Below are 17007 nucleotides of genomic sequence, written 5' to 3' on the forward strand. Positions count from 1 at the left end.
GAATTTGAAATCATCATTTGAATTTGAATTAAAGTTCGTCATCACATTTTAGTATAATTAATTTTAAATTTAAATCTTTTTTTTATGATTTCAATATAATTAATTTTTAACCGAAGTCCTCATTTTCTTTATTTCATTCAGAAACAACTTTACGGAAATTGTGAACAACTTCAATTTAAAATCAATTATAATAAAATTCAAAATCAATTATAATAAAATCGTTACATGAATATCGACTTTAGTTCAAACTTTAATTTATTTTAAACATCATTTCCTTTGATCACTTTATTTCTGTAATACAAAGTTATTTATAAAGTTTTAACAACAAAGTTATTTGTGTAATACAACGTTATCTATAGACATGATAAGTTGTTCAAAACAAAATCTTATTTAGACAGTTAGACTTATCCTTGATTGGTAACTATTTAAAAAAAAAAAAAAAACTAGATGAATAATTTTGTTGACAAATTAACCCAAGAACCTAATAATAAAGTAGGAGTGAGTCAATAATAAAAATAAGAAAAAAGGTATAAAAGAATTTTCATTGATATACAGCATAAATCATTATTTGTTGGGAGTAGGGTTGTGTTAACATATGTAGTAGCAGATTAAGACTGGGGTGATTTCTTGATTGTACAGTACTATAAAGATACAGCAGGGACCATGTTTTCAGATCTCAAGGATCAAGAACCACAACACAACATACACATTACTCTCTTTTCCCTTTTGCAGAACAGACCAAGAAAAAGAAAAAGCAGAGAAAGGAAAAGTCTCATCTTTTTCTTTAGAGAAATGGACAACAGCAATCATTCACACAACTATTCCCTAACTTTAATCATCATATATATTCCCTCTGTCCTAATCATCCCAACATATTACACATTCTATAATCATAAAAACCAATTCTCTCTCTCTCTCTCTCTCTCTCTAATCATGCCACATCAAAATGCTTCAAATTTTCTCCTACCAAAATCTTCTTTTTAATTTTAAAACACTAACGTTCTTTCAATTTCCTTCCACTTCCCGCGTCCAAGGATTCATCCCATGATCATGAAGCATCACCGTGTCTTCTTCCTGTTCTTTTTATTTTTCTTACCGTTTTTCACCTTCAGTCTCCACCACAATGATACTCATGCACTCACCCTCTTCCGCCTCCAAACCGACCTTCACGGCTACCTTCTTTCCAACTGGACCGGCGGAGACGCCTGCGCCGCTGAATGGCGCGGCGTCCTCTGCTCCCCGAACGGCCGTGTTACCGCCCTCTCCCTACCTTCCCTCAACCTCCGTGGCCCCCTCGACCCTCTCACTCCCCTCACCCACCTACGCCTCCTTGACCTCCACGACAATCGCTTGAACGGCACCGTTTCGCCGCTCCTCTCCAACTGCACCAACATCCAACTGCTCTACCTCGCCGGCAACGACTTCTCCGGCGAGATCCAGCCGGAGATATCCTCCCTCAAATCCCTTCTCCGCCTCGACCTCTCCGACAACAACATTCACGGCAAGGTTGACTTTCTCTCCAACTTAACTCAACTCATCACACTGAGACTCCAGAACAACCTTCTCTCCGGTGAAATCCCTGACCTATCTGCCTCCATGCAAAACCTCAGAGAAGTCAACCTCACAAACAACGCCTTCTACGGTCGTTTACCAAACCCCATGCTGAAGAAATTCGGTGTCACGGCCTTCTCAGGTAACGAGGGTTTATGTGGTGCAACACCGTTACCTGTGTGTTCCTTCACCACAAACCCTCCAAACGACAATGAGAATAACAACGAAAATGAACCTTCCCAGACAGTTCCTTCAAACCCTAGTTCCTTCCCAGAAACCAGCATAATAGCTCGACCGGGGAAGGAGCGCCATAAGGGTTTAAGTCCCGGTGCCATTGTGGCAATTGTTGTGGGGAATTGTGTGGCGTTGCTTGTGATGACATCATTTCTAGTGGCGCATTGTTGCGCGAGGGGAAGAGGGTCTAGTTTGGTGGGGAGTGGGGAGAGTTATGGGAAGAGGAAGAGTGGGAGCAGTTACAATGGGAGTGAGAAGAAGGTGTATGGGAGTGGGGGTGGTGAGAGTGATGGGACTACGGGCACTGATAGGAGTAGGCTTGTGTTTTTTGATCGGAGGAGTGAGTTTGAGTTGGAGGATCTGCTGCGTGCATCGGCGGAGATGCTTGGGAAGGGTAGTTTAGGGACGGTTTATAGGGCGGTGCTTGATGATGGGTGCACCGTGGCGGTGAAGAGGCTGAAGGATGCCAACCCTTGCGCCAGGCATGAGTTTGAGCAGTATATGGATGTGATTGGGAAGCTTAAGCACTCTAATGTTGTGAGACTCAAAGCCTATTACTATGCCAAAGAGGAAAAGCTTCTTGTCTATGACTATCTCTCCAATGGAAGCTTGCATGCTCTTCTTCATGGTCAGTCACTCTTCTAGCTAATCACTCTCTTCCTCTATCTTTATCCTATATCCATTTAACACGGAAAGTGATCATATTAAATTTGAGGTGAACAAACTTTTATGTACCTCTGCATTGCTCCAAAAGAAACTTATACGAGTCTGAAAGAACTAGAACTAATTTAACTGAAAATCAAATTTCACAATTTAAGGTGATTTAAATTTGTCTTGTGGTGGGTTTGTTGGATACCGATGATAGGGAACCGTGGTCCGGGGAGGATTCCATTGGACTGGACTACTAGAATAAGCCTGGTGTTGGGAGCAGCAAGAGGTCTAGCGAAGATCCACGCAGAGTACAGCGCAGCAAAAGTGCCTCACGGGAACGTGAAATCTTCGAACGTGCTTCTAGACAAAAACGGCGTCGCCTGCATCTCGGACTTCGGGCTATCACTCCTCTTGAACCCGGTTCACGCCATTGCACGACTGGGAGGGTACAGGGCCCCCGAACAGGAACAGCACAAGAGGCTGTCTCAGCAAGCTGACGTGTACAGCTTCGGGGTGTTGCTGTTGGAAGTTCTCACAGGAAGAGCTCCTTCGTCGCAGTACCCTTCACCGGCTCGTCCCAGAATGGAGGAAGAGGAACAGGCCGTGGTGGACCTTCCCAAATGGGTTCGCTCCGTCGTGAAGGAAGAGTGGACCGCAGAGGTGTTTGACCAGGAGCTTTTGCGCTACAAGAACATCGAGGAAGAGCTTGTGTCCATGTTGCATGTGGGGTTGGCCTGTGTGGTGGCGCAGCCGGAGAAGAGGCCAACTATGGAAGAAGTTGTGAAAATGGTTGAGGAGATCAGGGTGGAGCAATCGCCACTTGGGGAGGACTATGATGAATCGCGCAATTCGCTTTCACCTTCCATTCCCACCACTGAAGATGGTCTACCTTAGGAGTATGTTCAAATCTTATTGTATGGTATATACAAGATTAATTAATGTCATATGCTACTTACTTTCACTGCAGTGATTAGCTCCTCTTTCTGGTTGCATTATCTCAGTGCACGTTACCTTTTGCTTTTGCTATAACTGTTCTTTGTAAAATTTGTGAGTTCTGTGGAATTCCATTGTCGAACGTGACACAAATCTGAATTATCGATGCTCTTAATAATTATTGTCTTGTTGAATTGTATAATGTTGTACATCTGGAGTTTGCAGCGGTGGACATTGGTACACAGTTCAATGGCATTGTCTTGAAAGCGACGTGAATCCGCAACTAATAATCCCCCTTCAATGGCATTGTCATGAATTAAATCTCATGCGACCTGAAATCATGGAATCGTGTTAAGAAAACCAATGAGAATAAAATTGCGCCAGATGCTACGCACGCAACATACTATTTCGAAGGAAGCTCGTGATGAATGAACGGCGTGCCAAAAATATAGATTGCAGCTTACAAATGATGAAAGAGTATCCTTAAAAATATTAAACATATACGAATTCAAACATTTAGATTTCACGTTTCAGATTGAGATCATATATAATATTCAAGACACGAAAGCCTTGAACTATTTCTTGAAAGTCTCATTATAATTATAAAATGAAATAGCTCTCACTAAGAAAAGCTATTAGACATGCGTGAATTCAAATTTTGCAGCCCACATCCTTCTTTCAAGAGCTTCACCAAGGAATAGGTGCTCCATGAACCAAAACAAAAGTTACTTATATTTGTTCTCCTTATTCTTCATCTCTTGACACAAGGGGAAATGATTAGTACTGTTGCAATAATAAATAAGGTTGAATTACTCTGCATCTGTTTACATTAGCTACAAAGGGGGAGGACTACTGCTACTTCATTACTATGCTACAATTCACCTAGGAATAATATACAAAAACATTCTCTTCTTTTTTTTTCTTTTTACAGAAGCTTATTAAAATTACAACCACCACCTAAAATTAGTGAAAGGGATTTTGTGATTACAGTTCCAAAGTACGATTTCTACAATCTTGGCCACACAGAATCTGTCTGGATTTGATATTTTCTTCTTAAAGAATCTTAGTCATAGCAAAGATCCCACTCAACTTGATGGCTCCAGTGTGAGTAACAATAATTGAATAGGCTGAATTAACTGTTAGCTTACTGCTCCAGTTTGATCAATTAGTGTGCCAACTTGTTCTCCACATAAGGCTTTAGAGATGTTCCCAGGCTCCAGTAGATTAAAAACCACCACTGTATAAGAAAATGGCCAAAGAAATTTGTCAATTAAAATATATAATAAAATGACCACTTAACTTCAATGGATTTTTATAAACCTGAACATAAAAAGCAAAAATATTAAACACATACAATTTTGGAACCCATTGTCTGTGTGCAAGAACCAAAGGCCTAAAACCTGAAACGTGCTTATAGAAAGATCAAATGCAACAACTTACTAACCAGGAATGGCATTTTCCTTGCATAAAGTCAGCGCTGACGCATCCATAGAAGTGATTCCTCTTGAGCCCAGCTCTCTGAAGGATATGTGCTCAAAAGTGAAATTGTTATCCCGTGAGTTGCAGTCATACACACCGTCTACATTAGTACCCTTGAGGACTGCTTCAGCATTAACTGCAAGGTTGAAGGAGATATATGCTGATGCTAGCAAAATCAAAAACCGAAAAAAAAATATGCATGCGTTGCCCCTTTGCATAAACTACAGATAACATGGAAAAATAGGTAATTAGACATTTAATTTAAAAACAAAGGACAATAGCATACGCTCTGAAGCACGAAGAGCTGCAGCTATGTCAGTTGAGAAAAGTGGATTGCCAGCACCAAAACTAATGCCACCAAATATAATAACTCTTCCTTTCTCAAGATGTCTGATAGCCCGCTGCCTATTGTATAGTTCAGCAAACTCCTGCATGGCAATTGAAGTTTGTACACGAGTCTGAACACCCATCTTCTCTAGAGTCGATTGGAGCAATATTGAATTCATCACTGTTGCCATCATGCTGGCAAATTGAAGTTCAAGAAAACCGCACTTATTCAGATCAATATTTTTAAAATAGTAGAAACAAAAGTAAATCACTTCTAAAGCTAATGTATTAACCAGAAAGATTAAAAATGTCACATGGCAGCATATGTACCTAAAAGCAACAAAGTGATAAGCACAACCCATGTGCAAGGCATCAAGAAGATACTTGCCAGAGCGTAATAGAATGTCTCAAAGTTAAAGCATCATAAGACATGTTTTTCAATAAAAAGAAACAGAGAAATCAAAGATAAGAAAAACATAACTTGGCAGCTTAAACTGTTACAATATAAATTCATTCATCGCAGATCAAAATTTCACCATATTTGAATATGGGACTAAATGAAAGGTCGGAAGAGTAACTCTACGGGGCAAAATGGGATTATACAGTCGACAGATACAGTTAAAAATGATAAGTATCATCACAGAAGAAACTGGACAAAAAATTCCTCATGGTGAGCCTAACCTAGCCCCATTCAGATATTCAAATATCAGATCTCCAATTTAGATTTCTAAAATGACAAAATCTTTGTCCTCTAACCTTTGTAGCCTTGTGACCTGGGTAAGGGATGTGCTCTACATTGATACAAACAATACCCCATACTAGTTAGTCAAAGTTCAGTTCACAGATGTGGCCTTCTCCTCCAGCACTACCACCAAGGTACTTTCCATTCAACTTCACAAACATATCTTCTTCAGTTAGGGTCGTCTATTTTTTATCAGGATATGGATGGTTGCACAGATACTAAATCTATTCAATTTATTTTCTTTGGTATTGAACTCTAGTAAAATTACAATGGTGCAGAGAGAACTTGCTTTAAAATTTGGTGATTAACCTTACCCAACTTGGTATGCAGTGCATCTTTCTAGACCTGTCGCATTTACCCATGCATCTCCAGAGAAGAAATTACAGCCTCCAACAACAATCGCCACCTGAAATATCAAAAGCTGCTTCAGCTAAACAGAAAGGGTAGCAGAATAAGAGACTCCAGAAAACAATCAAGAGAACTGATACCTCAACACCAAGGCGGGAAGCTATGGCAACTTCTCTTGAAACTAACATAGCCACCTGATAATTAGTTTAAATTTGAACAAAATAATGCATAAGTATTGTCACAAGATCTAGAAACAATTAGTACACAGTAAAGAACTTAGGTCATGAGTCAAATAATATTACAAAACTTCCCACATATTGTAACCAAACCACCTTAGGGTCCATGTTGCAGGTATCAGATCCAGTAAGAGCTGCTCCACTAATTTTGAAGACTACCCTCCGCCATCTAAGGTTTGTCAGTGCTTTTGACCTAATGTTATTCACTTGACCTGTGCTGGGTGTTGCTACTCCATATCTATGCATAAAGCAGGGGAAAGTTCAACAGTCACTAGTCATTATAAAAAAAAAAAGTAAAAGAAAAGGGTAAAACAATTCATTTTGAATGAGATTCAACATAAAAAAGCCCCATCGTAGTAACACCACCTGCATTATAATTTGGAAACGTCATCCCCGTATGATTTGTGATTCAGAAGTGTGTGAGTGAAGATAGCATTAGCTTATTCAAATGTTTGCATCAGTCAAACCATAGACTCATATTAATTCCAAAATCATATTCTGAAGCCCAAACTAATGCTAAAATAACATAACAAAAAATCAATAAATGCGAAGATTCTATGAACTGTAATATGTGCACTCCTGTACTAAAAGATAAAATAGTTATTCATTATTCCAAGTTGTAACCGTCGGTATAAATCAAGCACAACACAAGGATATGGAAGGTACATATCAGAAACAAAAATGGACAAATCCTCAGAGGACATAAAGCACAGTGAAACATAGCATAACAACAATACAATACTTGAGTTACCATCGGAAACTACATCGAGACAATACACAATACAGGTAACTAAAGTAACGCCATGACCATTCTAAGTTTCCATGTGATTTCTAAACTAAAAGCGTGTCAGTGAATACAGCATGACACTTGTTAAAATGCAGCAATACCTCCATATTAAACAAGTGTTCTGGTTCTATTCAAACAACACACCCCTATTTATTACAAGAACCAATTCTAAAGTCTAGTCCACGAAAAACATGAAAAAACCTACATGATGTAAAAGCAAACATTCTACATTCTACTAACTATAACATCTGAATAGTTGTACCGCAAAGTAATATCATAAAGCTATACAATGTTCCAATCTTCAAGCATCTCGATTAAACTAAGTATTTATGATGCAGCCAACAAACAGATTCGGGCACTAGAGTACCAAACCAAATCAGAAAACCAAAAAAAAAAAACAAATCCTATGGTGAATATAATAATGCAATAACTATCAATATGAACTACTAATACTCGTTAGCAAAAGCAGTGACAAAAAAATTAAATACTTCGGCGCTGAATGCTGAATAGAATACCTTTTCGATTGTCTGGGCGAAGTTCCGGCAGAAACAACCGCTTTATCCTCATCAGAGAATTTTGCCGGAAGAGAATTCCCGACGATCTGCTCCAATTGTTTGAACCAAGGCCAGTGACTGGTAGAAATGCAGCCACTGCTCATTCTTTGTCGCTCCAATTTGTACCTCTTTTTTAGGTTATCTACCTTGTTCTTACACTGTTCCACGCTCTTCGATTGGTTCTCGCACCGTTCGCTCACCACAAACGCAACCTCCTCCCAATCCCTTCCTCTCAGGTTTCCCCGATTCAGTTGTGTGAACTTCTCCGTGTAAGCCTCGAGGAGGCACACGATGGCCGTGTCGCTCCACTCCTCCCTGTCCTTTCTGTACTCCGCACTGCCTGCACTCGACTGCGGAGCCTTAGATCTCTTGTTGAATCCGTACGACGTGGCTCCCTCGCCGATCTCCTCCCGGTCCTTCCGCTTTTCGCTGCCACCGTCGTCGTCGAAGGGGTTTCCATAGTCGTCGGCGTCGTCAGCAACGGATTTGGGTGGGACAGGAGCGACGGCGACGGCGGAGGGGGAGAAGTGGTGGTGCGGGGCGTAAGGCTGGTGGAGGTGGTGGTTATCGTCACGGAGGAGAGAGAAGTCGTCGTCGTCGTCGCAAGAGGCCATAACGGTGAGGGAGGACGTTACGGCGTCGTCGGGGACGTTAGGGAAAGAGAATGGAGAGTTGAGAGAAGGTGTGTGTGGGAGGGTTTGACGGAGCGTACCTTCCGTGAGTGGGTCTGGTATCTGCCGTCACGCGGGTGACGGTCCCGTTAAGTGCCAAGAGCGAGTGCATTACACGCACTTTTACTAGTCTTGGAGTGGGGCGAATTTGGATCAGTCGGTGACAGGCCATGCTTATCCAACCCAAATATTTGTTTGGGCCAAATTCATATGTTTGGTACGAAAATAAATAAATATTTTTAATTCATTAATTATTATTGTTCTCTGTTTTACTTTTACGAAAACATGGGAAAAATCAATTCAGGGTGGGTTTACGAAAAGTTTATTTTCTTGAAAATAAAAGTGATACACATTTCAATACAGTATTATTTTTATTTTTTTCCTTAAAATAAAAAAACGTGAGTAAATGTATTCTTTCAAGAAACTTGTCATTTTTAAAGAATATTATCTCTTCTTGAAGATTGTGCATGCTTTCTTGTAAACTTGTTATGTACCTATGGTTCCTAATTTGAATTTATATAGCATCTTTGGCACATTATCAATGATTATGTTGTTTATAGGCACTAGCATGCTAACGGGTCGGGTCGAGCACGGATAGTGCTTATCCGTAATTTGATTCGAAAAAAAAATTCACCCGCTACTTGACTCGCTATTCACACGGATACTCGTCGCGAGTATTTTAAAATTCGTGGATACCCGCAAATATTAAAAAAATATATATTTTAATAAATTATTAAAATGAAATTACAAAAAATATATAAAATATAATATAAATTAAATTAAATTTAAATTTAAATTCAATTTTAATTAAATTTAATCTTGTAAAATATAAATAATGTTAATTTTAATTAAAGTTAACTTAATAAAAAATAAATTAAATTTTTATTTTTATTTTTTGCGGGTGACGGGTATTCGCGAGTACGGATAGTATAATACCCGCATCCGACCCGTTTATAAGCGGATATTAAAATATCCGCTACCCGCGGGTTGCGGGTAGTAAATATCCGCGGGTATCAACTATCCGTCACGGATTTTATCCGCGGATATCCGCGGGCGCGGATTTTTTTGCCATCCTAATAGACACCTCATTAGTAGGTTATTGTATTTAACTATTTCTCACCTGGATATATGTTATGTTGTTCATAAACTAAGTCAGTACATTTCCCATCCTTGCCACCTCTGATTGGAACATTCATGCATAGGGAGAACTTAATTCCTTGGTAAACTTTGTCAAGCAACCAACATTAAGGTTGATGACTTAAAGTTGGCTTGGTAGTTCCTACCATTCTCAATTATAATTGTTTTCTAAACCCTAATTTATAAAAACAATTCCAATAACAAAATAAAATTATGAACTGTGACTTAGTAGTTAGTGAATTAACACAAGCTTAAGGAAAAACTAAAGACTAAGATCTTAGAGTACATAAACATGTTTATATGTGCATATTAGAAACCTAGCTTGGATGGTTTTGTAAGAGTGTCTAACCCTAAATTTATAGCATTTAGGCTTTGTTCACTTGAATAGATTTGGGAGAGAGTGATTGAGGGGATTTAAGAGGATTTGAAGATAAAATTTTTTGTTGTTTATTTGAGTGGATTTGGAAGTAAGTGACTGGATTTGGAAGTAATTTTTTTTAATCTGTCACGTCAATCAAATCCTACACTAATTCTCACAAACTTTACTTCCAAATTCACTCTCAATTACCTCCAAATCCACTCAAATAAGCAACAACAAAATTTATCTTCAAATCCCCTCAATCACTCTCCCTCAAATTCATTCAAGTGAACAAAGTCTTAGAGTTGAACATTTTTTACATAACACATTCTCAAAGTGTCTCCTTAGGTCAAGCAACTTGTAGAAGGGAAACCTTGTCTGTCTTAAGTTCCCTTAAGGATCTCTTAAGTGAGAGTCCTTCACTCAAATTGCACTTTGATTAAGTTAATCTCTCAAACCTATCTTTCAAATTCATAAAGAAAAACTCCACGTTTCATTTTATAAGGTTAGCCAAACAAAAATCAAAGATTAAAACCAATATCCTTTCCTTTTTTCTGCATGCAAGCTTAGACTTTTAACAATAAGTTTTTTACTTATATGTTGCTACTTCAAATGAGGTATTGGGTTCTATTTGTTTATAACAAAAATCATGAACGGCATTGGGGAATTCATTCATGGGTACGTATGTGTTAGGCTTCTTTAGTCAAGAAGTCTAACTATCACTCAAAACAGCACACACTCACTCACCAGATTACTGGAAACAGAACTGAATTATTATTGTAACCAAAGAATACAAGAATAGGAGAGCACTCTCTCCTCCAAGGGTTTCCCCTTTACAAAGAGCCAAAGCTTAATCTACAAGATTATCCAAAAAGTACCTCACACAAGACCTTCCTGACTTCTTATAAAGGCCTCCCTAACCAACTAACCAAATAACAAATAATTCCTAATCTTTCACAAGGCTTGACAAGAACAAGAACTATCACTTGAGAACTTCCTCAGACGCATTGTATTCTCAAATGGCATAGATTCCCTTTTCACTCACAGAGAGCTTCCCTTACGCACACAACTCTAATACTCTCAAATGAAAAGTTACTTTCTAAGAGTTGTGGAAAACACTATTTTTAGCCAAAGGTTCATGCAAGGTCAGAAACTAAAAAGACACATTACAACTGCTAGCGATAATCGATTATTGTAAGTGATAATCGATTATATGCGAGACTTGGAACAGTTAGGATATTTAACTCTTCAACCGGTCGGCTCCAGTTCTTCATCTTCTTCGATCGTTCAGCTCGAGCCCTCATCACCTTCTACCGTTCGACTTGGTTCCTCACCGTCTTCCATCGTTCGGCTCGACCCCATATCACCTCCTACCATTCGGCTAGGTTCCTCACAACTTTTAGCGTTTGGTGCTAACTGCTCGATCTCGGTCATCATCTGTTAGTCACCGTTCAGTCTTGTACATGTATTGTGTTTATCTGTTTTGTTCGACTTTCAACTGTTATACGTCGTTCAGCCTTTTAGCTTTACTCAGCCTTCAATTGTGTTTGGCTTTCATCTGCTATACGCAGTTCGGCCTTTAACTGTGTTCGGCTTGTGTTTCAACACCGTTCGGTCTTCAACTGTTATATATGTCGTTCGGTTTTCATCTGGACTCTTGTTCCTTTTCCTCACGGACCAACATACAGGAGTGCTTTTAAACTTAAGACAACAAGGGTCTTCATATTCTTCACTTTGTAACATCATCAAAATCATTATCTTCAAGACACCAATGCTCCTCATTGGTAACAAAAAGTTCAAATCACCTTTTTTATTATTAATTTTTTTCTTGAAAATGGGCCAAGCCTAAACCCTTCTTTAGGGTTTCTTCCTCAAGTTCAAAGTAGTGGTCCTTTTCCTCCCCATCTGCTGCGGTACAAAAGTAAGGGAAGGATGTCACGTGGCAGCCCTCATTCTCACCCAAAAAATTAAGGTTCTAGAATGCAGAGAGCTTGCGTCGCAAATTGGACCAAGGCAAGGATGCTTTGCGGTGGCTGCTGGAATTTATTTCCCGTGTTGGAGGTTCTCTCATGATGCTAGGGTTTCGCCTCTTCTCTTCCGCAGTGACACTCTAATGGTGGCTTCTTCGAAAGAGGTGGTAGTGACACAAGTTGCGTTTTTGGTTCCCTAGAGTCATGATTGATAGGCGCAATTAAGTTTGCAATTTTGTTATGGAATCTCTGTTTGGATTCTTCTTGCAGGTTGCGCGAGAAAAAGATGACGAACTCGCGAGATTTACACGACAAAGATGACTGGTTGGTGCTGCTTGTGATCGCGATTTAGGGTTTGAAAATGGTAGGCGACTAGATCTGTGGAGAACGACTAGAGGAAACCCTAGGATTGAACTTCATTTTTTTCTCTACTTTTGTGATGTCAATGTGAATGAAAGAAGAGTGTAGGAGAAAAAATTGAGATTTAGGGTTTGACAGCAAAGACAAGATACAACAGCTACTTAGAAAATAATTTAAAGGACGAAGGATAAAATTGTAATTTCATTTTCTAGACGGGTAGCGGGTATCCGCGGATACGGATAGTGTGATACCCGAACCCGACCCGTTAACAAGCAGGTATTAAAATATCTGCTACTTGCGGGTACCTCTTACTTGCTACCCGCGGATACGAGTTTTTATGCCATCCCTAATGAACGCTTAAACAAACTTATTATGCTCATATATCGTCTAAAGCTAACTAGTTTCTAAAACAGAAAAACCTTAACAATATCTCATCTTTCTTTCTATTGGTTCTATCCTTTCTTTGAGAGTTATCAATATGTATTTGCTCTTAACATTGTTTGTGTTGTACGTTCTTAAGAAAATTAAAACACTTAGTGTTTAGCTTAGTTCAATTAAATAGTTTAGACGTGTTGTCAAGGGTTGAATAAAAAGTGGTTATAATACTTGTAAACCAAGAATGGTTAAACTCAGACTAATAGTGTTGAATAGGTAAACCAGGAGTGGTGAGAATACTCATTGTAAACTTGGAGAGGTAAAACTCGTGTAATATTCTTAAAGATTAGTGGAACCCCTTAAGAGTTCTTAAGAGAAAACTAGACGTAGCTCAAGTTGAATGAACTAGTATAAAATTAGTGTTTTACTATTTTGCTTTTTCAAACATTTTCTTAAAGCTCTTTTTAAACACCATCATCTGAACCTATCTTTTCTTTATCAATCATTTGAAAAACTATCTACGTCATTTGCGAAAAGTTTTAAAAGCATTATTCACCCTCCCTCTAATATTTTCTTGTGTTTTCAACCATAAGGACTAGCGGTCTGGCGACCTATGCTAATGGTCTAAAGAGAGGCTGCCTTGAACATCTTTTTTTAGTTTGTTGGGGTTTTTCCTATGCTACTCAAGCTTGTTGAGTTTCTCTTCTATTTCCTAAGTATGCCGAGGTAGCCGCGATTTTCCTTTATTGCTAGAGCATGTCGAACTTTCCTGTTTTTTGCACAATCTTCTATTGTCTTTTCCTGTTTTTGGTACATTCTTCTGTTGTCTTTTCCTCTCGATGTATCGCTTCTTGTAATTCCTCATTTTCCTATTTAATATAAGGAGTGCAGTTTTCTTTCTTCTTTTTCCTCTCCCGTTTTTTTTACGGATCCTTTGCATCCTCTTTTGTATCATAGATTAAGATTGTTCTAGCTATGTTAGGTAACTCATGTACTCGGGTATTGTTATGACGAGTTATCTCTATATTTGGGTACTGGGTTGCAAAGTTACTCTTGTGCTAGATATCTTCATGCCGAGCATTTTTTTTGTTTCTATACTCGAGTCGAGTTATTCAAGTGCTTGGTCGCTGGATTACTTGTTGTGTTTGAGCTTTGGGATTCCGATTTGTTTTTGTACTTGAGTACTAGAACGAAGAGTTCCATTGAACTCTACATTGGTACGCCAATTTACATTTTATGCTCAGGCGCTGTAATGTCAAGCTTTTTTGTGCTTAGTTTAGTGCTTTGAGTTATTTGTTTTAGCTTGGTATCTCCTCTATTTTGTTGGTGTCTTGCCTTGTATGAAGGTCTTTTATATAAAAGTTTGTTGTTTAAGTAGTTTGAGTGTCACCTTTGTCGATTTTTATTCATGTTTCAATCTAATAATTTGGGTACCTCGTGCAAAAGCTTGAGTACCACCTCCATGGTTTTTTTCTCATGTTACAATTTAGTAATTGGGTGCCTCATTCGAGATCTTGAGTACCATTTTGTGGTCTTTCATGTTACAATCTAGTAACTCAACACCTCGTTTGAGGGCTTAAGTACCATGTTTGTGGTCTTATGTTATAATCTAATAACTCGGTGCCTCGTTTGAGGGCTTGAGTGTCACACTTGTAGTCTTTTTATCATGTTATAATATAGTAACTCGATGTCTTGTTTGAGGGCTTGAGTGCCACGTTTGTGGTCTTTTTTTCATGTTACAATCTAGTAACTCTATGGCTCGCTCGAGGGCTTGAGTGTCACATTCGTGGTCTTTTTTTCTCATGTTACAATCTAGTAACTTGGTGTCTCATTTGAGGGCTTAAGTGTCACGTTCATGGTTTTTATTCTCGTGTTTACAATATAGTAACTTGATGCCTCGTTTGAGGGCTTAAATGCCATGTTCATGATCTTTTTCTCATTGTCACCTCTATGGTCTTTTCTCATTGCTACCTCGATGGTCTTTTCTCATTGCCACCTTTTGTGGACTTTTATTGTTGCCACCTTCGTGGTATTTTATCGTTGTCACCTATGTGGTCTTTATGTTACCGTCTAGTAACTCATATATATCTTTTGAGGGATTATGGTTCACATTTGTTGGCTTTATGTGTTGCTAAAGCATGGTTTTTAGTAATGGATGTTTGCCCTTGTGCATTCACAAGAGGAACCTAGGGCAGGAAACCCTCGTTGCTCATTGTCTTTTTTACTCTCACAAGTTTTTTCATCTTTCAAATTTCTTTATTCTACCTTCCTTTCTTTATAGTTATTTCTACATAGTTATGCAGTGTGTAATCGTAGTTATGGTACCACTAGTCAACAGTCATTGTTAGCATAAAGAGGAAGAAACGAATAATTAAACAAAAAATATCCCAAGTAAAGGTTTTAAGAATAAAATTTTTGTTTATCTCTTGGACGTTTGTCTTTGTGTTGTCTTAGGCATTCTATCAATGAACGTTTGTCCTCATGTTTATCTACTATTGATGTTTGTCTTGAGGTGATCTAAATGATTAACTTTTCATTAAGTTCTTCTACCTTGTAGGCTCTATTACGGAGGGATCCATAATGAAATACGATTCACTCATAAAATATGATTCGTCTCGGTTGTGTGCAAGCTTTCTTTTTGCTTTATAGTTGAACTTTTTCCATACTAGATCTGCTTTTTGCATTGTTCTTTCTTGGAATTGGGTATTGCAAAGCCTAATTGTAATATGTTATTATAGTCGAGCACTAGAATGCCAAGTTATTCTTATACTCGAACACTAGAAAGTCGAGTTTTTGTTGTACTTAGTCATAGGAAGGCTGAGCTTGTTGTTGTACTTAGACACTGTACCGACGAATTGATATTGTACTCACTAAATTCATCTTGTACTCATGTATTGGAATCTTAAATTTCTCCCATTCTAGAACATCGAGTTGCTCCTACATTCGGTCATTGGAATGTTGAATTGTTCTCGTGCTTGGGCACTAGATCACCTAGCTCTCGTACGTGGGTATTGGAGAGTTGAGTTCATCTTATATTCGGCATTGACACATTGAGCTTCTCTTGTACTCGGGTACTAGAATGCCTAGTTTCTCTTGTCACCGAGATACTTTTGTACTCGAGTACCGGGACGTCGAGTTACTCTTGTACTTAGGTATTGGAAGGTTAAGTTTCTGTTATATTTAGCATTGCACACCGAGCTTCTTTTATCCTTGGGCACTCGAACATTGAGTTTTTTAATCGTTTAAAGGGTGCATTCTTGCAGTCTCAACCCGCCCATTCTCTGAAGGACACTCAATTGACGAGAGTTAATGCTTTATGATGAGTTGGCTCACACTTGTCTAGGTTAACCTCTATGTTTTGTCGAGTTATCATGAAAACCATGAATTTGCCACCATCTACATCATAAAAAGATTTTTCTAGATTTAAAATCATATTATGGTAGTGTACCTTATCGAAGACACCTTATAGGTATGTCAAGTATAAGAGCAGATTCATAAATCTCCATTATCTTTCCGACGAGGTCAGAAAACACCATGTCCATTAAGTGCTAGTAGGTTGCACCCGCATTCTTCAAAGAGTACGCATAAATGAAGCTCAACATCTCATACCCTGTCGTATTGTTCACAAGAGTTACTTGTCGTTGGCAAGCCACATGATATAGGTGATCTTTTTAATGAAATCGGCCTCTGTAAGGGTTGTTACTTCTATTTAACAGTTATTTGGCGCTTTACTCCTATGAAATCAGTCACAAGGAAGGCTATTACTTCTTTATTGATAGTTGCTCGATGCTCTACTCGAGCCTCCTTTTTTTCGGCCATGGTTTTGGCATGTGGTAGGATGGATAGATGGTGGCATAGAAAATCGAAATCAATACTTAGCATGTCAACTAGACACCCGGTGAACATGTTCGCTTTTCCCTAAGAGGCAACTTTGCATTGGTTAATTAAAGGTTTAATGTCTCGGTAGGTCCCTATTTTCGGCGTGAATCTCAAATAGGTCCCTTTTCTTTTCGGCGTCTCAATTGGGTCCCCATTTTTGTAAAATTGTAACAATTAGGGGTCTGCCGTCAAATTGGACAAACGGCCGTTTAATTGTTTCTTACGTGGCATGAACAGTGTTTTCAGTAATGACACGTGGCATGATTCCCATCTGACACGTAAGAAACAATTAAACGGCCGTTTGTCCAATTTGACGGCAGACCCCTAATTGTTACAATTTTACAAAAATGGGGACCCAATTGAGACGCCGAAAAGAAAAGGGACCTATTTGAGATTCACGCCGAAAATAGGGACC

At 38.7% G+C, this 17007-nt stretch overlaps 2 protein-coding genes across 2 annotated transcripts; one reads left to right on the top strand and one right to left on the bottom strand.

The window, feature by feature from the left end:
- Window positions 1-613: 613 nt before the first annotated feature.
- On the top strand, window positions 614-3522 carry LOC124835840 (leucine-rich repeat receptor-like protein kinase PXC1). Its single transcript, XM_047310853.2, has 2 exons — window positions 614-2413; window positions 2651-3522. Exons 1-2 carry the CDS (start codon window positions 1045-1047, stop codon window positions 3328-3330), a joined length of 2049 nt encoding a protein of 682 aa, XP_047166809.1. The 5' UTR covers window positions 614-1044; the 3' UTR covers window positions 3331-3522.
- A 628-nt stretch (window positions 3523-4150) lies between these two features.
- On the bottom strand, window positions 4151-8698 carry LOC124835841 (aspartate/glutamate/uridylate kinase family protein). The gene is made up of 7 exons (XM_047310854.2): window positions 7804-8698; window positions 6598-6739; window positions 6406-6459; window positions 6232-6323; window positions 5135-5370; window positions 4814-4984; window positions 4151-4606 (listed from the first exon to the last, which is right to left on the bottom strand). Exons 1-7 carry the CDS (start codon window positions 8454-8456, stop codon window positions 4509-4511), a joined length of 1446 nt encoding a protein of 481 aa, XP_047166810.1. The 5' UTR covers window positions 8457-8698; the 3' UTR covers window positions 4151-4508.
- Window positions 8699-17007: the final 8309 nt, after the last annotated feature.

Source organism: Vigna umbellata, chromosome 8 (genome assembly GCF_029865625.1).
Source record: "Vigna umbellata cultivar VRB3 chromosome 8, Vumbellata_1.0, whole genome shotgun sequence".
Classification (NCBI taxonomy): Eukaryota; Viridiplantae; Streptophyta; class Magnoliopsida; order Fabales; family Fabaceae; genus Vigna; species Vigna umbellata.

What these genes read in the sequence shown, in the direction of transcription:
- LOC124835840 (XM_047310853.2), top strand. Translation starts at nt 1,045, where the DNA reads ATGATCATGAAGCATCACCGTGTCTTCTTCCTGTTCTTTTTATTTTTC. An exon ending in CTTGCATGCTCTTCTTCATG is followed by an intron (nt 2,414 to 2,650) that starts GTCAGTCACTCT and finishes TACCGATGATAG; the next exon opens with GGAACCGTGGTCCGGGGAGG.
- LOC124835841 (XM_047310854.2), bottom strand. Translation starts at nt 8,456, where the DNA reads ATGGCCTCTTGCGACGACGACGACGACTTCTCTCTCCTCCGTGACGAT. An exon ending in AGCTCTTCGTGCTTCAGAGC is followed by an intron (nt 4,985 to 5,134) that starts GTATGCTATTGT and finishes TCAACCTTGCAG; the next exon opens with TTAATGCTGAAGCAGTCCTC. An exon ending in CAAGGAAAATGCCATTCCTG is followed by an intron (nt 4,607 to 4,813) that starts GTTAGTAAGTTG and finishes TTTCTTATACAG; the next exon opens with TGGTGGTTTTTAATCTACTG.